The 26779-nt window shown below is 33.4% G+C and overlaps 1 protein-coding gene across 4 annotated transcripts in view; it reads left to right on the forward strand.

Moving 5' to 3' along the window:
• Nucleotides 1-26779, forward strand: part of PHKB (phosphorylase kinase regulatory subunit beta) — an 85499-nt gene that overhangs the window by 25170 nt on the left and 33550 nt on the right. For all 4 annotated transcript variants that reach the window (XM_026856592.1, XM_026856590.1, XM_026856591.1 and 1 more), the window contains 7 exons: nt 4966-5029; nt 10237-10332; nt 11994-12191; nt 12879-12936; nt 16296-16373; nt 18158-18316; nt 22492-22586. In XM_026856592.1, coding sequence (XP_026712393.1) covers nt 4966-5029; nt 10237-10332; nt 11994-12191; nt 12879-12936; nt 16296-16373; nt 18158-18316; nt 22492-22586 — 748 coding nt within the window. The remainder of the gene's footprint in view (nt 1-4965; nt 5030-10236; nt 10333-11993; nt 12192-12878; nt 12937-16295; nt 16374-18157; nt 18317-22491; nt 22587-26779) is intronic.

Consider the following 26779-nt stretch of genomic DNA (forward strand, 5'->3'; position numbering starts at 1 on the left):
ATGGAGGCAAGAAACTGTGAATGGGAGGAGGAATTAAGGATGTATGTGCTTTAAGGTGTGTTTTGATCAGCAGTAGCTAAGAATATGCGAATTTTAGTGTTTGCCCTCAGGTATTTTACTGAGAGGGTAAATCTAACAAAAATTTCTGGAAATTACGAATGATGTTTAAATGAATTTAATAATGCTTTTTTAGGAAGCTGGAAGTGTAATTTCTTTAGTTTCTCAGCTTCCCCTGCCCAAAATGTGGATCATGGTCAAATGCTACCCATAGTATTATGATTGCAAGATGCTCTTCATAATCCATGACAAATCACAATAATAGGCAGCTACAGTAAGGTCTACAGATTGTACCTGGGAAGGTTCAGTGTGGCTTTAAGAAGAAACCTTTCAGCTTGAATCGCAGTGAAGCACCACAGCAGGATACTCAAGATACAGAATCTCTGTCCATGGAGGTTTTTGAGACTTGTCTAGATGAGGCTATAGTTTACTTAAATTAGTATTGGTTATTGTATCTGGCTTCAAGTGAGATTTCATGTTGGACTAGAGGGGTTCCATATGTCCCTTCCAACCAATGACTTTATGATTGTGTAAAATTTTCAGAGAAATATTTGAAGAGGGTTTGGGTTGGGCTTTGTTTTGGGGCCATCTCCAAGTAAGCATCTTTTTCTCTGGGAATGGAGTCCAGCAGGTTAACACAGCATGTTCATAGTAGACTGCTGAGTGGAGGAAGGAACATATTTATTAAAATAGTTTTCCCTTTAATTCATACTGTTTAAACAGTCCATTTTTTTCTTTTATTGTAGAGTATGAAGAATGTATTTTCTGTAGAAAGACATGAGCATAACATTTATTAGAAAGTCTCTTTTCTAATTTGCCCAACAGGAAGACATTAATCAGTAGGAATGAAACAAGTGTCTGAAATGTGATCATAGTTCTGAAGCATGTTGGGTTGTGTGATTGTTCAGTCTTTTAAAGACATATTTGATACTGTATTGATACTGAGAAGCTGTTCTCAGACTTTTTAAAGTAACTTCTACCTGTCAGTTACTCATGAATCTTCTAGTAATCTAAGTAGCACTTTATGTATGGTGAAGGCAATGCTTGATATACCATTGTAATGTGAAGAAGTATTAAATAATGGGGGAAAGAAAGTAGTATTTTAATATTGAGACATTTAATATCTCATTTGCAAGTAATATTTTGGAGAGTACTGAAGTTTCCAGGGGCTTTGAATAGCTAGAGGTAGAAGAATACTGATTAATTACAGTAAGTAGTATTGTGGAATGACTATGTAAAATAGAAATTATTTCAGGGAAAGAATCCATACTTGTCTTCATTTTTTTTTTTCAAGCAGTATTGTCCTATGTTGTAGATAGTGAGTCGTTTTACAGTATCTGAATACCAGTGGTTGTTGCTGTTGAACAACTATTACTTCCCTACCTTTTTTTAGTAACTTTTTTCCTCACTCTGAAAATATCTGACTATTGATATTAGAAGTGTTATTTGGAATGGCACAGAAGAATATGAGATTTTAAGTGTGTGGGATTTCTATGATTTTCATTTTCTATGTATGCAGTTTGATAATAATATTTAACTCCTATGAAAAGTTCTGTTCTGAGTCATTACGCCAGTTTGTTTGAGCAATTGCTAGGTGATAATTAAAATAGATCAATTGTTAGAACAATTACATTTTTGTTTAGGTATTTGAAACAAAGCCAGAAAAATAATTATATTCACAACACTTCTGAATTCAGTTTATTCCTTCATCACATTCTCCAGTACCAAAAACTTTTCATCAGCAGATGAACCGAACTCAGGGATTTCACCACTGTTTGATAGCAGCTGCTCTGAGCAGAACTTAGTTACCCTAATCAGCTTTCTCTTGTTGAACCAATTAGAATTAAATCCCATGACTACTATTTCTGGCAATGTTTCAGAAAGAAAGATGGAAGTTTATAAACCTGTTGGTAATAGTTAAAAAGAATGATACAGTCTGAAATCAGTGTCTAAAGTACTTCTAATATTAAAACCAACACACGTAAAACAGTACTTAAACAAAATCTATAACTCTGCACTGAATTTTTTTTCTAATTTGAATATTTTCTGTGTAATCATAAATTGGATCCCATATTTGAAATATGGACTAGTTAGTAAACATTTGAAATTTGACATTTTATGTTTTTAAATAGTACAAATCAGTCTATTTACAGTAAGGTAAAAATGCTGCATGGAGTATAGTAAAGCACAGTCCCAGTTTACAGTTTTCTGACAAATTGGTTCCCATAAGGTTTCTTTAGGCTGGATAGTGCAGTTGTTTGTCTATACTACTACAACTCCTCTTACACAGAACTTGGGAATTATTGGTGATTATTTTCTGAATATTTTTTCTAATGTAGTGTTGCTTCATTAATTTTTATAAATAAAATATATGGGGCTGTCTTGTTCAAGAAGTACATACTCCTTATTTGTTAATTTTATTATTTCCCGGCAAGCGGAGTGTGGCCCTCAGACTCGTAAGGATGCTTTAATTTTTCACAATCATGACTATCTCTATGCCAGCATTGTTCTCATGTTATCTGAGCACATGGACCCTATGACAAACTATCTTTTTTGTTCCCTGGATGGCAGTACTGTGTACTTTTTATCCCAAATGAAAGATGGCAAGGAAAATGAAAGCGTGGTTGGCTGGGTGGAAAATCAGTTTTGGAGAAAAAAAGGATATAAACTTTTAACTCCTTTTTTTGTCCTTTTTTTAAAAAAGTGTTTCAAGGAATTGCTGGGCTAATAAATAAACTATTAAATTAATTGTTATATTCTGTTTGTCCCAGACTTGTCTTGGTTCGTAAAACTTCACACTTTTCAAGTATCTATATATAGCAGTGTAGATATTTGAGAGTTCTTATTTGGTATTGTTTTGTGTGTGTGTTTAGTTTGGTTTTGTTTTTTTTCCAAATTTGTGTAATGTGCTCAGTTGGAAAATACACAGTAGCTGCATCTAAGTGGTTGTTAGCTGCAGACAGCGTCAACAGCTTCCTCTCCCTTAGAGGGAAAGGTTTTATGGAAAGATGAACCTTTCATTTCTTCTTTCCACTGATTTTTATCTTTCTGAGGTTGGAGGCTTTCTTCCTGCAGTGTTGATCTATGTCCTTGTACTATGTTCTGTCACTTTTGTTTACCCTTACGGTCTTTTTTTAACTCTGAATCTTTTGTCATGTCAGCCTGATCCATTGTGTTTTTTCTTCTTTCAGCCTTTTGCTATATGTCTTCAGATTTGTTAACTTTTAAAGGTTACATGGTAGACATCTATACTTGTCTGTTATTTTGCAGTCTTCCTTTTCTATTGTCACATTTATTACTGTTTTTTGACTAAACGTATTTCAAATTGTCAGCTACTTGGAAAGTAGAGCTCCTATCTAAAGGAATGGGCAGTGAGGAAGAAAGATGAAACTTGATTCTGGAGGAGCTTCAAAGCTGGGACAGACGTTTAGGGATAGCATATGGCGTGTCAGTAAAATCAATAAATCACTGTTGTAGTTTATATAGGAATGAAGCAGAGACAGATAAAGATGCATTGGTCAGAGGCACTGTAGTTAAGGGAAGACAAAAGCATAATTCTGAGTTTTAGCGTTAGGAATAAAGTTGGGAGAATAATACTAGGTTTTGTTTATACTGGATGCTCTCAGTCTGTTTTACCAGAGTGCCTAAGAGAACGTAAAAGGTGTCTGCTTTATTAGCTAGACTTCTATAGTATTTCTAGTTCCTATACTTTTACATCACCACTTAGTAAGCAGTATAAAGACCTTTCCCTACTTTAGATGCTTGTATTCAGTAGTAGAACTGTCAGAAATCTGGTACTGCTATGTAATAAGTTTTTTAACTCTAGCACTGTTGGGTACTAGCTCATTTAATATTTTACTTTTTGATGCCCTGTGACCTTAACATCTAGAATTTTGGAATCAATGTGCAAAACCTTAGCATTTTATGTGTATGTCAATGCTTTAGCTCCTTACTGCGGTAAATGGACACATGTGAAGCTGGCCTAACTGTAATTATGTATTTAAAGCAATATTTCAAAATTCTGCTCTCTGTCATACTTCAAATTTCATATAAAACTGTCAAATGCATGTAGATTTCTATTAGCTTATCTTGAGCTTTTCTTCAAAAAAATCAACAAAAGTGTGTGTGCGTTGAGAGGGAATGCTTTTTTTTTAAATACAAGGAAAGTATAAGACTACTTTTTTAATGAAAAGTCCTTGTTTTTAATGAAAAGTTGTCTTGTGTGTATTTTTATATGTACTGTATAGTTTTCATATGAGTAATAAATTATATTCTAGTTTATAATTTAAAAATTTTATAATGATTAATGATTTTAGTGCTTATTGTCTTTAAACAAACTTGCTAGCTTGGAAGCTTGTTGGTAGTATTTCTGGGTCTTGTTTTCTTCATGATGGATACTATCCATGGAGTAAGTGAAATAAAAGATGTTTCACTATATGGTTGACATCACAAAATCCTCCTTTTCTGAATCCAAATTGATGACTTCTTTTATTCTATCAAAAGCTATTCAGAAATCAGTCTTCTAAAGTTTAATGCTTGAGCGCTGGGTTGAAAAATTGCGCTGAAGTAAATCCTCTGTTAATACACTATTAGCAAGACCTTGAAATACATAATGCCAGATGTCTAGTAGCAAGGTGAGAGCAGAAGTGCTTTTTCCAGATGGTCTCTGATACCTGAAGACATAAAAATGCTGAAAAGTATTTAAAAAAAAAAAACAAACACCAAAACAACCCACTGCCAAACAACCCTAAGTTTGCTGCGTCATCATTTTATTAAAGTAAAGGTTAAGCACAAAATTCAAATTAAGAAAAGATCATAGCTCTGAAAGCTGTCAAATGTGTTAAATTTTAGCCTGGGCTTGAATTATGACACCTCTGTTTTTTTGTTGTCGTTTTGTTTTCTCCTCAGCTCTGTAGGGCTGGCAAAAGCAGCTTTAGAAGCAATTAATGGTTTCAATCTCTTTGGAAATCAGGTAATAAAAATGTTTGTTTTCTCTCCTTTTTGTTTTTTTTTTTAGCAGTAATGATTTACACTGTGAATCAGAGGATATTTAGAAATACCTAGCACTGTTAGACTCCAGCTTTAAAAATAGATAGTTTGCAAATTGATTGCTCCTGTGCCAGCTACAGAATTTGTCTGATAAAATCATTAGTGTCCTTATTATGAAGAATTTTATTTAAAAAAAAAAAAATCTGAACCAATTGCAGCTTATTCTGAAAAACGACATAATCTTTGGTTAAGCATAATATAGTATACCTCTACCTTCAAGCCTTACCTTACTTCTGTCTTCTTCATGTGGCTTTTGGTCAAGACTTTAAACAAGCTAGTTGTACATAATTCCACAGTTTTGCTGAGTTTTTTAATTTCATTATGTTGCATAGTGGTAAAATCTTTTCCCATCCTTTCACATGGCTGGGATCAATTAAGAAAGCAAGCCTTTTCTTAGATTTTTTGTCTCTGACTTGTATCCTCCTTCTATGTGGATCTTTTATTAGGTGTTACACCTAAAGGAGTCTACAGCTAAAATGAAAGAATACTCTTCCAAATTAATGGTCTAGAAAATGTGCAAATGGAAGAGATAAGTCATAGTCAAGCTACCAGTTTTGTTAATGAATGGAAGTGAAGGGTAGGAGTGCGGCTAAAAAGGAAGTTGGATAGCATCAATTGAGTGTGTGTAGAAATGGTTATAAAACTTGCTGGTGAGTTTTGTCTGTAAATTGTGTGGAAGGGAAAAATAGGTTAGTCACAAAGTGGTAAGCTCAGTACGCTGAGTACAGCTTTCCATATTGCGCTGTTTTCTTGGAATCTCTCATCCTTTTTGACTTGTAACTGATGAACCTTATTAATATGCCCAAATGTCTGTATTTCATAGAAGGGAAACATTAATTACGAATCATGTTTTATCTCTTCCTAGGGTGGAGTAACATTTGAAACTTAGTTAAAAAAAATGACATGCATTTACATGAGTAGCATATTTTTATACTTAATTTTCCTGAAGATAGGCACTATATGATCCTTTTGAACTTGAAGTACTGTTTGTATATATTTTGAGTAAAGTTTCTATATATTTTTGCTGGCTTCAAGGTAGGACTTTTCTTTCTTTCTCTTTCTGTAATACCAGTGCTCTCCTTTTGTGTTGTAAGTCAGAGGGAACTGACTTCCAGATTGTAATATTTGTCTGTTTTCAAATATTCCTCTTTAAGAAACTTGGTTAAATATACTGATTTGCCATAAAGAAGACAGTACAATAAAGAGAAGTTATAAATGGTAAAATGATAAATGGTGAATAAGGGGAATTCTTAGGTGCTCTTTGTGAGAACTAATGAAGCTAGGTCAAGTATAATGATGTTACTGAGAGACAGTCCAAATTCTGTTCCAAGTTCATTTCTGAACTGCTTGATTTATTAAAACATTCTCAGTTATTTGTGTCTCCATTTTTCTATTGGTAAACCAGAAAGTATAGAGCAAAACAGACATGTAAAACAATTATTAGCACTGTTGGACAAAAAGTTCTTCCTTATAGTTTATTCACCTAAAAACGATGGTTAAACTGAACTTTTTAGAATTATTCAGATGCCTGGGATGAAAAATATAAATTACAATTTGTTTTAAATATTAAACAACTGACACAGAAGTACAGTCTACTGGTGAAAAGGTATACCACTTACTGCTATTAAACCTTTGTCTTATGGCATAAAACAGGAGATCCTCCAGGGACTTCTGACTCTGTAGATTTAGGCATCCATTGCCATTTGTGGTGGGGTTTGGGGGGGATTTTTTTTGGTTGTTTTTTTTTTTTTTTAATCTACATATTTGTACTGGTACTGTAGTACAATGGAGTTCTGTTTAGAGTCCACTCCTCAGGAAATGTTGATGGCTGTTTGCCTATGAGTGGAGAAATATGAAAGTGTTCTTTATGCAAATACACTGTTTCCAAAAATTTTCTCTAGATTTGGTTGACTTTACATATGTTTTAAAAGCTGATGTTACACCTTAAGAACTGGGAGATAGTAAGGATCTTAAATAATGATCAGACATTTATACACACATTATCAATATTTCAGAAAAAAACATTTATCTACTGTCTTTACCTTCACAGCATTCTCAAGCAGCAGTGAATGTAGCTGCTGTTGTTTTTTTTTTAAAAAATATTTTTTTACTGAATTCTGAAATAGATTAATAAATTGTTGAATCAAAATCAGTTTAAATGCTTTGAGAGTTTATTTCCAAGATATTTAGCATAAGCAGAAACCATTTTGACCTTCAGTCTGTGGCAGAGTTTGCCTTTGTGCTTAGCTCCAGCTGTGTTCCGATAGCTTTGAGAGATCCTGCTGAGCCCCTCAAGAGAAACTTGTTTGCACCTGCAACTACACTGATGCAACCTGCATAAATCATTGCTGGGGACAACAGACTGCTCAGCCTTTCCATGCAGATTTTTCTTCTCACATAGTGGATACTGAAAGAGACTAATAAATACAACTACGTAGTATTGTAGCTCTGCTTTCACACGTTTGTGTGTTATATATCTTTGAGTATATCATGATAGGTCAGTTTTCTTGTGCATTCATAGATGCACACAGAGCAGACAAAATAAAGGTTGCTTATTGTTGATACTCGCATTGAACTCTTCCTTCCCTCCCTCCCTGTATTATAGAAAACATTAAAAATTAATATATTTCTGTAAGAAATCGTACTACCATTTGTTGTGTAACAAAGCACTGCTTCAGTGATGTTCAGATATTTTTAATGCATCCTTTGCTATACTTTCTAGGTGCCAGATAAAATAAAGAACAATTATGAACTGAAAAATGATTGGCATTTTGTTTAACCTGAATGTTACATGCTTTGATGTAAAAAGAAGTTCTTTCATGGTTTTTAAATGCTAGTAATTTTCATCTCCATCGTACCAGAAGTATTTCATTAAAAGTAGGAGTTATAAGCATAAAAATACAGTCAAGCTGTAATCTTAATATTCCCTCAGTAGAAGATTTATTCACACACTGAGAGGAGAATTTTTAATATAACAGATTAGCTATTTAGTTTATTATTTTGCTTTATATCCTATGCTTGCATAGGATACTTTTATTCCAAATGTATTGTGCATCTCTGAAACCATAGTTATAAATCTCTATAAGGTAGGTAATATGTATGATATTGGCATAAGAATTGTGAACCGTGCATTGATCGTAGCCAGATCCTCATATCATTGTATCGTCCTATGTAAAAGTAAAAAAACCCTGTAAAAGTAGGCTTGATTTTTTTTTTAATTATTTTTTTTTACATTTAGGATACAGTGTGAACTGAATGCATGTCAGTTCATGTTTTTACTTAATCACTTCAGAATCATCACTACTAAAAGTACTGCACCTTATTTTATCTTGTGGGCTTGATATCATTAACCCAAACCTCTGGTTTCAGAGTATCAGAGAGTACAGATAGCTTAGAATTTGTATCATTAATGTAAGATTTCCATTTTAGCTACAATACCTTTTAGAAAAAATTACATATCAGCAAAAAAAACACATAGGAGGATGTGTGTTTACTGGCAATGTGAGTTAATGAACTAATGAATTAAGTGCATGGTGTATGCATGGATGCACTAAAATGGGTTGCTAGTGACAAGATGAATGCCATTTCAAGTTTGACCTAGTCATAGTGTAATCAATTGTTTGTATATGAGCTACATGTCCTATATTCATTTGTGGAAAAAGTTATGCATTAAAAAAAAAATCAAGCCTTTGTAAGGTGTCCTTACTACAGAACTTTACAATCTTTAGAGAAGTGAAAAATAGTTCATTTGTAAAACAAGATGCTTGTGGTTTTATGAAGTGCAAATCAGTCTGCTTTTGAATCCCCAAAGAATCCTTTACTGAAGAACATATTTTGAAACTGCATGTTAACATATGTAGACAGATTGTGTTCAGAGTTTGTAGATGAATTTAGAGATTTGTGAATAATCAGAATCTGGATTAAGAAGAAAATAGGAGAATAACAAATCATCAAAGTAAATGTGATTATTTATGTGAATTCTTATCTCAGTTCTATTCAGTATATCTTGCTAGAATGATTAAGAGAACAGAGATTATTTTCCATGAGGACAGTGGAAAAACATGTTTTGTTTAGCCTAGCAAAGCAAAAGCTGAGTATTTGTATAATAGCTATGCATAATTAGAGTGTGAGTAAAGAGTAGAAAGAAAAAATGTCTGTTTGTAAAGCTAAATGAATGGATGCTAGTACTGGCACAAAAAGAAGGATGGTTAGCTAGTTATGTGGAAATTTAGTTGGAAAATGAAGTTTTTAATAATTAAAGCAGGTAGGTTCTGGAACAGCCTTCCTAAAAGAATAGTATACCAAAGAAACTGACTTATTTTTAGGAGAAATTTTGTGAATTTATGAGAACTTAGGTTATGGTATTTAAGACAGTAACAGAATGAATTCAATGTTGACTGTGTCTTCCAGTGGTATAGCAATACTGAGATTCATTATCAATTACAACATATATGAAGATATCCATTCATTAACAACCTGGATTGAGTTTCCAAGAAATTGCCTACTGATACCTTTAAATGCTGCTGATTCTGTTTAAACAGTGTTTCAGCTATGGGAATTTTTCTGTTTTAGGAAGTACCAAAAAGCTGACAGAGATATACTGTGAAATTACAGAATTTCACTAGGAAATGGATTTTGCTAGGAGTAGGTGTTGATGACATTGACTACACAGTAGCTGAAAAGCAGGTCACTTGTATTTGCTATAGAAGTCCTTTTCCAAAGCAGTACCTCAGGTGAATATCCAGTTATTTATATTCTAAGTGACTTCTAATGAAATATGCAACATCACTCTTTGGAACATTTCCTGCAGTCACAGGGAGGGAGAACTACTTTTTTGCTTGTCCTTAATACAGTCATTTTTTTTCAAGAATTAATGGTAGAGTTCATAGCTTGAATGAATCATACAATTCATAATCATGGGTAGATAAAACCATTAAATTTTGCTTCTATATAAATACGTTTCAAAACTCAAAATGTTTTCAACTTGATGATGAGGTACATTTTCTGATGAAAATTACGAGCTACCAGACTATTGCAACATAACCTAAATAAAATGAACTGGTTAGTTTCACCAGGATATGCTAACATTTCTTCCCTTCCCCTTAAATAAATGTGATGTTCTTTTTACAGGGCTGCTCTTGGTCTGTTATATTTGTGGATTTTGATGCCCATAACCGTAACAGACAGACTCTCTGTTCATTGCTACCTCGAGAGTCAAGGTCTCATGTAAGTAATTAAATGTAATTCATCTCAACAGAGTATGGAGAAAATAAATAGGTATGAACATAATTCATAGTTCTCTGATGACCATTGTGTTCTGCTTAATAAAGATAGGAATTTGCTGGGAAGATGTTAAGTTTTTGCTTCTTAAATGTCACTGCGGTGTAGTTGTTTCTCTGAAGTGTAATTACAATGGCATTCTTTCTTTTATGAATATTCAGGTTAAAATGGTAGTTTGTTGGTAGCTTTCTAAACAATTTTAAAATAAAATTTAAAATAATAATGTTCTGCAGTAACTTAAGTAAGATTTGCTGTCTTGGTGATTGTTTTTCTTTTGGCCTAGTTTCAACTATACATTCAGTGCCTACATTATTAAAGCACTTTATTTTAGCTTTAATTCATTGTCTAGAAAAGAAGCCTTTAAAGTTGGCTTTTTGTAAATTGCTGAATATATGGAAGATTTCTTATTATAATCCACAGTTACAAACAGTAACCTCAGTGAGTAAATGTGACATAAGTATAGAATAATTTTTTAAAAATCTGCTTCAGTAGTACCATCAAGGTAAATTTGGTTTTGAAAGTCAGTAATTTAAAATGAGTGATAATGGAGTTCTACTGCTTTTTTTTTTCATTCTGGAACATAATAGCTTTTTTGTCCATGAAACAGACTATTAATTTTCAACATTAATAGTTTACTCATTGTGTAGAAGAATTATAGCAGAGTTGTAATACTGGGTAATTAAAATAAAAGGCACTGTCAGCTGCTTTTTTATAGTCTAATGGTCTTTTAGAACTATTTTGCTGTTTATTATTTGCTGGAGACTTGAAATATTCCAACAGAAGCTAGTTTCATAAGTTACTTATGCTATAGAAACAATCTTGGTGTCCTTTTTCCTCCTTTTATGAGTTCATAACAATGATACTGGCAAAAAATTATAGTGTTTTAAATGGTTGAATACCTTACATATATCAGCAGAAAGGAATAACAAAACAGTGCATGACACAAAAAAAGTAGATTTAACCTTACAGAAACACCAGAATTAGAATTTATCCATAGTAGTGATGACCAGTTAGTAATTTTTCTTGTGTTTCTAATTCATAACATTTGCACGTGGTTCTTGAGTAAAGTTACTCATATTTTTTCCTGAAATTATCCCCTTATTACCTTATTTGTAAATCAGATAATCTTTTTTTTACAGCACCTGAAGAATACTTTTGAAAAAGCTTTTTTGAAATCATGATTTAATCATAGTTACTTTTTAGCATTGCACCTTTATAAAATGTGATGCTTTTTGAGCATGGGATACCCAAATATTTGTGTTTCCTCCAGGAGTAACCCAGAGGATATTTTTTGTTTCCAAAGACAGAAAGCTCTACAATGTGTTCACATATCCTTGCAGACTATCAACTCTAAAGTAGGTCAGATTTTGAGTCAAATGAGTTCTCTTTTAAATCATATATCTGAATATTGGGTTTGTAGTTTATCGTTACACATCTCTGGAAGTTGTATTTTGCACACTATTTTAATATATTAGTACTATTATTTTGAAAAAGATAAGGTTATATTCAAAATGTGCATTTCACTTAGTAAGTTAAACAGTCTTTGTGCATCAAGTAATTGTCAGAGATCTAATTAAATTTGTAATGTATTTCTCTCACTCCTACAGAATACAGATGCAGCTCTTTTGCCCTGTCTTAGTTATCCTGCATTTGCTTTGGATGATGAGGTTTTGTTCACTCAAACACTAGATAAAATTATGAGAAAATTGAAAGGAAAGTATGGGTTTAAGAGATTTCTGAGAGATGGATACAGAACAGCGCTGGAGGACAAAACACGACGTTATTATAAACCAGCAGAAATTAAGGTAAAGGAATATCAGGCCTATATAAGGGCAAATTTTGGTTTTCTAAAATGTTTTGCTAGTACTTAACGAACAAAACCCCACCCAAAACAAGATCCCCCCCAAAAACCCAAGAAAAAGCAAAAATGGACACCCCTGGTATTTGCAATTTGAATTGTGCAGTGATTCTGAATTGCTTGAAGTGAAGGAGATTCATTTTGTAATTTGGCATGTGCAGTTGTGAGGGATTGCTATATCAGCAAGTTAGTCGTTGATTTGTTTTGTAATGAATGTGCTTCCATTTACATTTAGGGTACAGTTGATTTCACATAACAAATAAGGAAGTTATTTATCATTTAATTTCACAGCTGACTACAGTCTGAGTGTATGGAAAACAATTTTGCTTTTGACCACAGTGTTTTTCAGTAAAGGTTATCTAAATGAAAATTTACTTTTTTTTTTTCTCCCTAATAGTTTCTCTGTGGAAAATAAAAGATAGATTATATAAATATTCTGCTTGAGAATGAGCCACAGCATATCCAAAAACACAGTTAAAGCGCCCATAGAATTAGGAAGCTGTAAGCTAAACAAAAAACTGATCTATTAAAATGTTTTTGCTTCATGTTTGTCTTTTTTAAAAAAATTTAGTGGGATATTCCAATACATTTCCTTAAACTGATGAAATGTCTGATTAATTTTTCTTCTTTTCAGCTTTTTGATGGCATTGAGTGTGAATTTCCTCTGTTTTTTATTTTCATGATAATTGATGGTAAGTATAGCTTTACATTCCAGTTCTTTAAAGGTGTTAGAGATAAGCCCTTGGAGGAAAAATACAAAATTATTTTCCTGTCCTGCCAAAATAAACCATAATTCAGTAACACTAAATACCGGGTTGAGAGTTCTGCCTCATGGGTTAAAAAACCCAAGCACTCAGCCCCCCATATTTCAGCGTTTTTAATGTGAACGGGTTTTAGAATATAACTCGATATGGGTTTTTTAAAAGCTTAAAGCTGTGACATCCAGTCCTACATTTCTTTTTAAGCCTTAAAAACTTTCACAGTATATCAGAACTCCGCAGCAGCTCATGAGAGAAAAGGAAGTAGGAAGAGAGAACACACAGACAACTGCATGTTGCAGCAGGTCTTTTCAAGTTGGATGTTCTGTGGTAATTGAAACGGAATTCAGAAGAGAAGAAAGCAAACCAGAAAAGACCTAGTTTCTCTTTGATATGCCTGTGCTTCCTGGCCACATTTTTCCACGTAGCCTGTTAGTCTGATTTAAAAAAACAAAAAAGCACAACAAAAAAAAAAAACCACTACCTAGACCTTGTCTTGAGGGTAGAAGACATACCAAAAAAGTTTACAGGATGATTTCGGGGTAGAAGCTAAAACTCACATAGAACAAAAGTATGAATAAGAAAATGAGTAAGGGTTAGAGCCATCAGAAAGACTTGTAAGTGAATGAAAATCTGGGCATCTGTTTATTTTCCCTTTAGTGTGTGGAATAGTTTTCAGATAAAGGTGGTGAGGGGCATAGAAATCTGCTGCATGTCTAGACTCCCCTGAGGCCACCCACAGATTAAAATATTTTGTTTGAAGTGTAATAAGGTTTCACGATTTTTTTTTTCTAAAGGAATGCTTGACATTTTTCAGAGTGATGCCCAAAACTGAGGAGAAAGGCACTGACATTTAATGCTGCCCACTTGCAGTTTTGGGAAGAACGAAAAAATATAATTGTCTTTTAACTGAAGTTAGGAGAAGAATAAAGAAAGCATTTTGCTCTTCTTGCATTACAAAGTAAAAAATACATATTTTGCACGTAGTGTGCTTGTCTTTTTATCTGTACCACAATTTCATCAAACAGAACAATTTTGTTAGTAGATTTTTGCACATACCTTCAAATCCACAAACTTCCTTAATGCAAAATTTCAAGTGTATACAGAGTGATTTAAACTGCAAAAAGACAATGAATGTCTTTATAATTAAAATGTTGAAGAAAAGTTCAAGATGCTGCATTATGAATAGTGGTTCAGATGAAAGCCTGTTTGCCCATCCAACACACTTGCAGAATACAAAGGAAAGCCTTTTTGACAAAGTATATTAAAATACTGAATATCTAGGTAACTCCTGATAGCTGGATTTTGTAACCTGTATAATAGTGGGATGGTGCTCTATTAAATAAGGAATGAGAGAGTCCTGTAAATCAGAGTCCATAATCCCCTGATTTTGTTCACATCAGCAAAATTTCTTTCCTAACTTCCTTTTTGAAAGATTAGCATATTCAAGTTACTATATATTTACTTATATTTTCTTATCTCCAACTAATTAGCTAATCAACTTTTCTGTTTTGTCAATGACAGCTTTTAGGATTTTTGAGATATGGAGAATTAGAACAGTTTTGGCAAGTAGACACCATGGAATTAGTTATGCATTTTCCAGTAGTATTAAGAACATGGTTTTATTCCCATTATTACCCAGTTGTTATCTTCACTAAATGATTCTTCATGTGAAAGCAATTGTATTATCACATAAATGCATCTTTTATTCTTTACAGCATCTGCTAATGAGACAAAATAGGCAGAATATCATATTGCTCTTACGTCATGACTGTGCCCAAGTGTTTTGAAATAGTTCAGTGTGTCACTTAAACACACCATTTTTTGTGTGCAGCTTTCATTGCATTTGTTTCTCTTGGCAAGTGATTTCATGTTCTATATATATACACTTGGGAATATTCAAAAATATAATGAACAACACTTGTCAAGCTTTGTTTTTGTATAGACCACTGAAGCATGGAAAGAAAGAAATTTCTATACAGCAGTCAAACTCCATCTTTCTACTGCACTCTGGCTTTTCAGTAGAATAATTTGTTGGATATTCTTAACATAAAAGATAATTAATTATTTGTGGTATAAAAAATTAATACTTGTGTAATGTGTATATTGATACATACTGAAAAAGGTCACAAAACCTAACAGAAAACATACCTAAACTTAAACATAAAAACCAATAACAAACATATCTAAACATATCATACACATAGATGCATTTGTATATATACATAAATACATAAACATACCTAACAAAAACCATATCTAACCTTTTTGTAATAAAAATGTTCTGGTATATTTGTTCTCAGTGGATGAGTTTGTGGTTTTCTTTTGTCTTATTTTTGCCTTTCAGCTATTTTTAATAACATGGAAGAATATGGTAATTGAAAAGGAAAAGCATGGAAATAACTTAGTGAAGGATGTACAGTGAAAACTTTTCATCTGACTTGTTCCTCTTTAAATTATAACAAATGTTCTATTTTAAAATGTCAGTGTGACTTGTCAAGTTCATCCACATTTTCCTTGATGAATAGAAATGCTTTTTGGTATTTTTCATATATCTTTTCATGTAAGAACTTCTGATGAACTGAACACTGGTCATGTTAATATTCTTCAGAGTCATTTTGGGATGACAAAGTTCTGCTAGAAAAACATTTAAGATACTGGTACTCCTAGTTTACCAATTTCTCCCCAAAAGCAGCATCGTAGAGTTGACTATTCTGTTTAATATCTCAAGGTGAGTCATCAGTTCTGAACATTGATAATAAAAAGATATAATAACTCTATAACTTACCAATGCAAGCATTCCATCTAATATTTGGAAGGGAATTTTTCAATTTACTTCTTCAAATTCCTTTTGTATTTATTTATTGGGATTTCTAGACAACTCACTCCAAGATCAATTCACAACTCTATACTAAAGATTTAGAACCAACCCGTTTCTCTCCACACTAGCACACAAGCTCTTTTTCTTCATTCTATAATTAATGAAGTTATTTACAGCTAGCTGGGCTACTTGTCTATGTGTCTGAGGCTCTGTAAGTTCACAGCTTTACTGTCCCATGTAACTTGCCATCGATTTCAGTTTGAGACTGACTGATTCATGACCCCTGTGAGATTTAGCTGTAGCAGTGGGAATCTGCAGTCTAGTCTTTTACTTTTCATGAATTATTTGGTGTGTAGGCACTACCCCATTGAAAAATAAACACTAGGTTTATGTTTTTTCTTCTTTTATGAACATTAATTTCATGGAAAAGTTACTTCTTCCAGTAAATGAATTATTGTTTGGTTATTTTTAGGAGTTTTTAGAGGAAATCCTGCACAGGTAAAGGAGTATCAGGATCTTCTGGATCCTTTGCTTCAGCATACATCTGAAGGTATTATCTGATAATCATTCTTCTAAAAGACTGTAGCTTTTTATTTATCTGAAATTATTAAAATACTGACATTCCTATTAATGAATATTGCAGAAGAGAAATAGTGTCACTGTATTTTCTGATGGCAAAATACTAATGATCAATGTAGATACATTGCATCATAAAGTGTGATAATAAAAGTAATGTTGTCTGCAAAAATGCTACTGATACAAATGTAAGATTTATGCTGTAACCAGTGTTTCCTACCCTTCTTCACCTATGCTTCATTATTTACAAAGTTCACTTTGACTTTGCAGTAAAATATTAAATAGCAACAGTCAGATTGTTTCAGTGTTCCACCCAGATACAGTTGAGAATTACTTTCATCATTCATTGTCACTTAACTTAAAAAAAAATTTAAAATAACTTGGTATATGCATATGAAATTTTTTGTAAAAGCACCAACAGGGTAATTTTAGTACAAACGTTCTCTAACTTAAATTGTACACTGTTAGTTTGAGTGGGAGGAAGAAAAAAATGGCCTGAGAACAGAACAACTTCAATATACTGACAATCCAGTTTTAAAACTAAGCATCTTTAGTCACCTGTTCTTGGCATCTGTGGTACAGTTACACACATAGATGCAGAATATTTTAGTCTGACTCATTCTTTAAACTTAGAATACTTGTTGAAGTTAAGTTTCTGTAAGAAATACGTTAAGTTTCTGTAAGAAAGATGAATGTTTCCTTACCAAATCTTTATTCCATAGCAAATTTTTGACCTTGCTGACCATTGCTTTTTTTCGATTATTAATGAGTTTGTGAAGTTCCATGGACACTAAATTAATCTTGTTGTTCCTTTGAGTGTCATCAAGAATGTCTCATCTTGAAATTTCTGGATGTGTTTTGATACCTGACTCACTAGAATAGTCTATCTCTAATAACTCACTTTTCAACTTTTCTCAGCTTCTTGCCAGTAATTTTTTGTGTGTGTGTAAGCAAATAGTCATCTGCAGCTTTATTCTGTTTATCACTTGCTCTTTGTCCAAAAAAATTAAAAATTAAAGCAATATTAAGGTGAAATTTAATTTTTCAGAAAACATATTAATTTGCTTTTGTATTGCATATAATTAGGTCAATCATTTGTATTCATGTTTCTAAATTCTTGACTCTTATCTGTTTAAAAAGTTTTGAAATAAAGGTTATTAATCTACAATGATCAGTAATACTTGTGGCATAATTCTAGATATAAGATATTCTGTTTTCCAGTGAAGAAGTTATGCCATTTTGTTTCATGATGTTTCAAAATTTCTTTTTGCATACTTGCAAAATTATACTTTTCATTTAATTAAATGTTTTACTGCGTTTGACCAAGATTTTAGTTTTAAAAAGTTGTCTGATACAGAACTGGTGTTAAATGAGGGGAGGGAAAAAAAACCAAGTGTTTTGCTTTAATGCAGCTTTCATTTATTTTGGTTACGGTTTGTTATCTGTACTACATTTTTCTTTAGGTGAATTTTTTTTTTTTGCACAGCAAGTTACTACACAGACAATGTATGTATGTGTTCTGTGAAGAAATTCTGTGGAAATGCTTTGTGAAAAATAGTTTTAATTTTGACATGGGTTTCCTACACTGATTGTGGTTTTGAGAAATAACAATGAATGACAACAGCCTGTTGAGTTGTTGCTAGGGTATATTTCTTTCCTGTTTTCAATTCACTTCAGCTTTATTAGAGGACTACAATTAAATATTAATAAGGGAAGTAGAATTTATTTACTTACTGTGCTTATTTTAACACTCTGTAGGATGTCCTGTTGTACCCAAGTATTACTATGTGCCAGCTGATTTTGTTGAACTGGAAAAGAAGAACCCTGGCAGTCAAAAACGGTTTCCTAGTAACAGTGGACGTGATGGAAAGTTTTTCTTGTGGGGACAGGCAGTTTACATCATTGCAAAACTCCTGGGTAAGAGGCTGAGGAAATTTTATCAGGTTTTGATTCGTTAGAAGTGAAGGATATTTTATCTTGTCAATGTTTTTGTTGAATCTGAACAAATACTTTGGCTTGAGTTTTGAATGGACTGTGGTGGCATGTGTGTCCTCTGCTTTGGTATATACATGATAGGCAAAAATTATTTTTTACATTTTATGTTAAAATTTTATGCTGCATGAAGCATACCATGGAGTTTACTAGAATATTTTATAGAATACTGAAAATCTTCTAAACATGATAGGTATCTTTTCTGCTGTTTCATTCCCTGGCTTTCCCTCGTACTTAATTTTCTTCACAACAAAATATATTAACATGACACTTTCTGCGTTAACTATATCAGCTGCACCTGTACAGTGATGTTTGTAAGTGATGTATAGCATTTCATTCAAATTATTTACTGCTTTAAACAAGACAGGTTTAAATTTTGAATAGTTGCAGTCTCAAAGTTAATGTTTTCTTCAGTCTGTGTTGTTTTTACCCTTCCTTTAAAAAAATAGAAGAGACTAGATGAGCATATGAAAGTGCATTTCAAAGTTTGGCCATTGAAGCTTGTTAGGGTCAATTTCAGTCACAAATGAACTGTTGGTCTCACTTGAGAGGATTTGAAGGCTAATGCAAAAGCAGTTGTTAAGCCAGAAAAAACTTTACAGTTAAGATTATTTTTTTTCTTAATATTTATATTGGAAGAAAGATACACTACTTTAACATGCTCAGCGTTTACTTGGTGATCAGTAGATTGAGTTCTGAAAGCTTTTTTCTGTGAACACTGTAAAGGGAAACAGGCTGTTGCTAGTAAAAATGAGAAAGATGGAAGGGGAGTTTAAAAATTCAGGACTTGGCAAGAATAGCGAATGTATCTTTAGCTGTAGAGGAACAGAGTCCGTCTGGTACTCCACCTGTTCGGTTTCACTGTATTCCTAGCATAATTCCTTTTATAGCTAACACCGTAAAGTAAATGCAGGCAATCTCACCTTTAGTGAAAAAAATTTTAATTTAACCTCTTAGTATTAAGTAATCCTCAAACGTGTGTGTTGGAATACTGTAGTAATTCTCCTGGTATTCACCTTGTACTAATATTTTTGCATTTTTATATCTGAGAAATGCTAGTTAAATAAATTGTAGTTATTGTTTGCTAAATGCTGTTTGAGTAATGTAACTTTCTTTTGGTTTATTTCAATTCTTTCCTTTGAACCTTCTTAGGTTCATTTCTATAATCATGCTAAATCTCTTTTTGAAATATTGTCATTAGGAACTGTAGTGACACTCTCCACTGTAGTGAATGCTTTTCTTTCCTCCTCTGCCCTTTTTTTACAAGTATTTTTTTTCCTTTTCTGACACAGTCTTTGCAGATAGGGTCTAGATGTTTTATCACAAAGCTAAATCTATACACCAGTGATTGTCAGATCAGGAACTCCATTTATTCATACTGATTTATTATTGGTGCATTTGATTTTGCTCCATTCTGGGTGAAAACCTGCCGGAATAACAATCTCGTCCTTGGTGAAAGTCTTTGTGTGTGTTACTTTGCTTGTTGGTGGTTGCTAATTAAGTGGAAGCCTGACTCCAAACACTTCGATTTCTGGGAAGGCACTGGTTTCCCATTTCATCATCCATTCCAGAAATTGTTGTGTTGCCTCAAGGGTAGCAATTAATTTGTATTTGCTCAGCCTCCTTGCTTCTACTGTGTAGGCGAGCATACAATATAACCTTTTCAGATTCTTCTTCTGTCTGTGGGCCTAGTGTCTGCCTGTGGAGGTCCAAATTTTTCTAAATACTGCAAAATGAAACTGAGTCAATTCTTACACATCTCGCTGCCTCCCACAGAGGGGCAAACAGAAGTAGTGAAGTCAAAATTTTGATCCTGCTTATAAAAGCTCTGAACAACAGAGGCAATGAAAGTGTCTGCCTACCGCTGTTCGAAGTCACTGCATGCTTATGCAACTGAAAAAATTGTTTCTGAAGGCACAAAAGCATGCATTTTTCAGACAGTGATGCATTTTTTTAATAGAATTTCTTGCCTGCTCTGGTTGAGGAAGTTTGTAAAGCCTTTATGATAGGCTCCCCATTTTTGAGCAAAGGGAGTGCCAGGTATTCAGCTCTTTATGCAACTCAAAATTCACTCAGTTTAGTCTTTCAGTTAGTAGCTCTCTTATCTTTCCTGTGCTTTTCCATATAATTTTTATATCTTGTTCTGTGGATTCAGTGCTGCCTGGAACTAAGTTTATAAGTTTTTTAGCAATATTTTTTTGGAGTATAGACCAGATGGAATAAAAGTTGTCAGCTGTTACTGGTGTAAATAATGAGCTAACAAAGAAAACTCTGCTTTTGCATTCTGATATGCTTGTGTTTGTGGTAATGGTGATGAATATTCACCGAGATTCTTCTTTCAAATAAAATTGTAAATATTGAAATTTAGCTCAATTTTTTTATTAGCCTATTGGTACAGTTGTTTTAAATATGGAATTATTCTGACTATGTATCTTAATTTCTGAGCAGTATAAATCAATGTAAAGAAACAGAGGAAATGGAACACCTGTTCTGGAAACTGCTCTTGCTTTTAAGAACTAGGAGGCAGTCTGTTAATCTTGCACTCACTTGGTTTATCAATTTTATAGCATCGGCAGCCCTACAAATAATTTAAGTAACTTACATGCCTTTAGCCAATATAAGAAGTCCGACTGTGTGGACTGGAGGGTAGATGCAGATGACCATTTTCCTTAAAATGTGTTTTGGTAACACATGTGTCAGTATATTAATAAACTGTCCAATGTAATTTTTTAATCTAGCTTTGTTGCATTTTTTGAGAGGAGGTATGTTGGTTTGGTTTGATTTTTGGTGTTTTGTTTTGTTTTTAACATAACCACCTGTACATAGATTGTGACTCTGAAGGAGTAGTGCAGAGCAGAGGAACAGGATCCTTTCCTGGCAGGAGTAAAGCTGCATTCTCTCAACAGAAGGCTGAGGACAGGAGATGGTCCCGGTATCTGGTGGCTGATGGTCACTGGCAGAGCTCCCAGCAGCAGCAGGCTCCTTCGTGCCTTACTCGGTGAACTGCCCAGCCAGTGTCCTTCACTGTCTGCCCATGCGTTTTCTTTGCACTGCACTGTCTATTCTGCTCTTCCTAACACTGTTAAGCTTGATCCAGGACATATTTTGAGTTTATAACGTGCTGTCTTAATTTACTACACAGTGTAGAATTCAGAAGCATTTTTCTTCTCAAGACATTGTTGGTTTTTTGTTGTAGCTGAATTAAGCTAGTGGAGTCATGAGTTATTTCTCTTTCAGATTAACAGCTGATTCCTGGTGATTTCCTTTTTAAGAATATGTGCAAAATTGTTTATTTATATATGAGAAATGAAAATGCACTGTGACCTCCTCTGTAGCAGACACAAAGATTGGACAGTTTCATGTCAAAATGAGATTTTGATAGAATGCTTATTTGAAGGGCATAATAGCTCATAGTACATTGTGAACCTATATTCAAGGCATTTGTTGAAACTTTAATAGTATACTTTTATTGGAGTACTTTTTCTTTTTTTCATGGGAAGGTTAAAATAATGGAATTTTAGGTTTGGAGGTTTTTTCCCCATGTAAAAAATTTCACATAGAAATTGCTAGGTTTCAAATATACCTAATTGAGGTAGTTTACAGTTTCTTCTCGAGGTATCATATTGAGAGATAACTTTGATATCCCTTGTCCCTTTCAGGATTATAGTTGTGTGATTACCTTGAAATGGAGGCTGTCTGCTTTTCTTTAAAGCTAAACAGTTTTTGCTGGTAACCATTGAGTTCCTAGTTAAAGTTCCAGAGTAATTCCATGGTTGTGGATTGAGGGCTTTTCATGTGACTTGTGGAGTCTGTTGACTGCATATATTCTTTTTAATATATGCAGCATCTCTGTGAAAAAATGAAGGATTGTTCTCATATACTACAGTATTATAATTAGCTGTAGCAAGAATGATGCTTGAGTCATTAGTTTTAAAATTAATATAATTTTGCAGAATGTCCTTTTGATCTGTAAATAATTGATCTAAAACAAAGATCATAGCAGCAGAACCAACTACATAAAATACATTTGCGTGTCTCCATCATAAAAGCTGCAGAAAGTATTGAAGTCATTCTGTATTTTTATTGTTGTTTACTTTCAGCTGACAAATTAGTAAGTCCTAAAGATATCGACCCTGTTGGACGTTATATACCTCCACAAGATCAGAGGAATGTTAGCATGAGATTTTCAAATCAGGTAAGCATAAGCTTACTATTAAAATATTTCTACTAAAATATTGTCATCTCTGTGTTCTATACCATCTTCTAATATTACAATTAAAGTGCTAGGAAAAGATTAAATATATGTACATTTTCTTAGCTGATTGAGGATTCCTTTTAGAGGAGTATTATAACATCTGTAGTTTTGGGGAAGTGATGCATGTTTGCCTTCAAATTAAGTGGTGCAATCAAACTGATACATAAAATGTAAGTTTAAATAGCTGCTAATAGGTGTGTTTCTTTGAGTTATATGTCAGGAAGGCAAGAGGAAGCCTGCTTTTTTTTTACTCCTTCATATTAATTACCACTTCCATTTATCAATGTTTTTTGTATTTAGAGCTCCTAAGACCTACAAGGGTGAGGTTCTTTTTTTGTGTGTGGTATATCCATGTGTTCCTGTATTTGGTTTAAATGCACAGCAGGAATGAGTGCCCAGGGGTGGGGAGTGCTTGAAACATTATAATCCAAATCCCAAGTAGATAGGATAACAAGACAGAAACATGGCCTGTATGTAGGGGACTTCTTTAAAGAGGTAAGAACTGTTGTTATGGAAATGTGTAGCTAAGAGATGTTTTTCAACCTTTTCATTTCTTGGTATAAGGAACATATATTTGAAAAGGCCCTTGTTCAGCATGGTGAATTTGTTATTGAAGCCTAAACTGTGAAGCATTTATCTTAAGATTTATTCCAAGATCAGAAGTGAACAATGTTTTTCTTGTTGTATCCAAATGGTGCTTAAAACCTCTGTTTCCTACTATTTCCTGTTACCAAGGTAATCCAGGTGCCTGGGTGTTGTCTCATTCATAGTGAGATTTTCATTGTTCATAGTGCAGCACTTCTGCCATGCTAATACGAGATAACGAAAGCTCAGTGATTTCATTTGTTCCCAGTTTCTTTCTTTGTTCTTACATCATGGGATTATGAATGCTTCAGAAATTGTGAGCTGCCAATACCACATGTCCATTTAGGAGTGCCATTAGAAGAAGCCTATATCAAATCAGTGTTGTGTGCAGCCCATCAAACTTTTTTTTTTCTTTGATTCTTGAAACCAATAACTTTTACTATGCCACAGCACAGATGAACACTTTGAAGAATTCAAAAGATTGTGCATGCCTTTGTTTGATACGCAAAGATAAAACTATCCGAGTTACTGCATGTGCTTCTTAATGTGGGTTAGAAAAAGGAGAGGCACTTCTGAATTAGTGGAAATTCTAGATGGCTCTGGCATCAGGCACCTGATGAAGCCTCTGAGCAGCAGTGTAGAAATTGTGGCCAGAATGGTTATTGTCCCTGCAGTGCTAACCAGGTGGTTGTGGAATTTCATTGGGATTGTTTGTGTTGTAACAGGTGCTGTTGTACTTTGTGAGGTTTTACTCTTAAATTAGTATCAGGGCAGAATCTTTGTTGATACAGATGTTAGTTCAAATCGGTCATCATTAGGAGAATCATTAAAAAATGAAAGGCAGATGCATAGATGTTATCAAAGTGAGTGAGGTATGCTTTATCAGCAAAGGTCTTTGCAGTTCAAGTCAGCAAACTTCTAAGTTCCAGCTGAGAGTCCTGACCTTGACTTTTTTAAATCCACATTTTATATTTGCTTAAAGAGTTTGTCGGAATATTTGATTATGCCATTTTATCCAATTGAGCTAATTTTATGCAAAATCAGTATTTAGTATTTGCCTTAAAGTGCTAGAAAAATGACTAAAAATAAAAGACAGAATGAGAACACGATGCATCTGAATTATGTCTTCAGAAATAAAAAGCATTTTCTTCTTTTTAATCATGTTTTCTCTTTTCAATATAGCTAAAGAACGACTGAATTAAATTGAACAGAATAAGTGAGGATATGTAAAGATTTCAAATGCCTGAGTGTGTAAATTTTGTTGAAGTACAGTGTTTTGGAAGGTGATGGACCAAAAAGAATGCTTTTTTCATTTTATTTGAAGCCTTGTGCTGAGGAAGTATTTCTTAGAGAAATACACTTCCCGTGTAGGTGTATTTTCGTATCTTGATTGCATTGACTATAATCTCTATAGACACTTGCCACTGAAAAATGTGATTAATTTAGTTTCTTTGTGGCTTTGGTGCCACTACAAAAATATGTCTGAGGCCCACATTGTTGTGTAGATTTAAGCAAGCAATGAAAGCTGTTTAAAGTATTCCAACCTTAGTTCTATGAAGAATATTCTAGAATTAGTTAACGTAAGGTAATACAGACCTACAAAGGCAAAATTTCTATGAAAACTGTTTATGTGAAACTATATATAACTATATATAACTGTAGCTGTGAATGCATCACTCCACTTAGAAAATCTGATAAAAGAGGATGATCTCATTTGTTGTAGAAAACTGTGGAATCAATAAGCAATACAGTAAAAACTTAATGGCCACTAATATTAAAATATCAATTTCATCTGTTTATAGTTAAAAGGAAATGTGTTCTCTCCCAATTTAATGGTCAAAACCCCCTTAATTTTCATTTCAGGAGAAGATGTCCATATGTTCCCTCCTGGGGAAATGCCAGTGTGGCACTGGAGCAGGATGCTCTTTGCTAATTTCAGTCTGTGTGTTCCAAAACACAATGAAGTCTAACAGCAATCAGAAAGATTCTCTTTTGCACTAATAATCTGCTTTCTAATGCTAAATGGTTGGTAGTGTTTCAGGTTAAATCCCATTCATGAGTTAAAAAGAAAATGGAATCATCAATGCTCCATTCACTTTATTGAAAGAAGATAATGCAGGGCATTTTGTTTCAGTGGGAATAACTCTTTAGAACTGAATTCCTTAGAAGAGCTTATTTTATTATTCCTTTATACTGTCTCCATATCCAGGAGACATTATATTGTAACACAGTTTTGGTTGTTGCATTCTGTTTTGGGAGAATTTCCTGTGTAAGAGGACCTGTATATAATAATTGAAAAATGAAGTGGGGTGGGGATTTTTTAATTTTGTTTTGCATTTTACTGGAGAATGTGAAAGGTGATTGATTGCTATCTTGTATTTAACAAAAAAAAATATTATCTAACTAAATTGTCAAACTAAGACTAATTTATCTTCTGGGTTAACTTGAAATATATGTTAAATTCTTATTTATATAATTCTTATATTATTTGCATGTGATGACTGTATTCTTTTACTGGTTTGCTTTGTAGACTAAGAAATTGTTTGTGAGGACTTCATTTAAGTTACTGAAAATTAAGGTTAATGCCCATCGATCATGTTGGGATGAGAATAGTCAGAATGATAGACTGCTTATTTTTTTATTTTCAGGGAAGTGGATAATGTGTAAAGAAGAACTAAGTGTAGGGAGACTGAGATATATTAAGATTTTTCAGGTACCTAATTTATTTTTATCAGTTAGAACATGTTTAATTTTGGTTTAGAGAGATGTATCATATTGGATGATTTGTTTTGTAATGTTAATTATAAGCATATTCTTGCTTTAATTTCTCTTAATACAACTGTTTGCCATAGTTAACACAATTCTAAAATGGTTGAGTATTATTTTAGCATCTAAGGCAGGTGTGTGTCCATACTGTCTTTTATTTTAAAAGTCTGGAGTCTTAATAGCATTGACCATAAAAGGTTTAGCATTAGAAGTTTCCAGAAGCAGATGTATTTTGTAACAATTCAGTTGTAGTTTTATAGCAGCAAAATGGATTATTCAGGTTAAGTACAATTTCTTCTGCTGCATGATATTTCTGTTTTCCTCAGCTCACTCCATATGCTTGGAAAGCCCAGTAGGTACCATTTTAATTGGTGTTCTTGAATATTGTGCCCACTTTCTCACATTTTCAAAATGAATGGATTTTTTTCAGAGTTCTGAGATTTCCTGGGAATGTGTGCAGAAAGGCATATAGTGGTAGCATCTGTCCAGTGAGAGTGCAGCAAAAGACTAATACTGAGCTGCTTTCTCTGCTTGTGCCAGGAATGGAGTCAGGGTTTTTTTCCCTTTATTCTGCCTCCAGCGGTTTCTAACCTTGTTAAAAACTATGATTTTAAAAAAACTTTACTTTTTTTGAGAGGAGGAACAACTAATCTGTTTTTTATCTGGTCTTCTGAAAACACTGGGGTATAGTTACCATTTGCATAGCATGCAGAATATAGTTTAAACAGATACTTCCACTATCCAATGTGAAAATGCCAGGCAGAAGGGTGACCGGGGGGGGG

The sequence above is a fragment of the Athene cunicularia genome (assembly GCF_003259725.1).
Source record: "Athene cunicularia isolate RWA chromosome 11 unlocalized genomic scaffold, athCun1 chr11_part1, whole genome shotgun sequence".
NCBI lineage: Eukaryota > Metazoa > Chordata > Aves > Strigiformes > Strigidae > Athene > Athene cunicularia.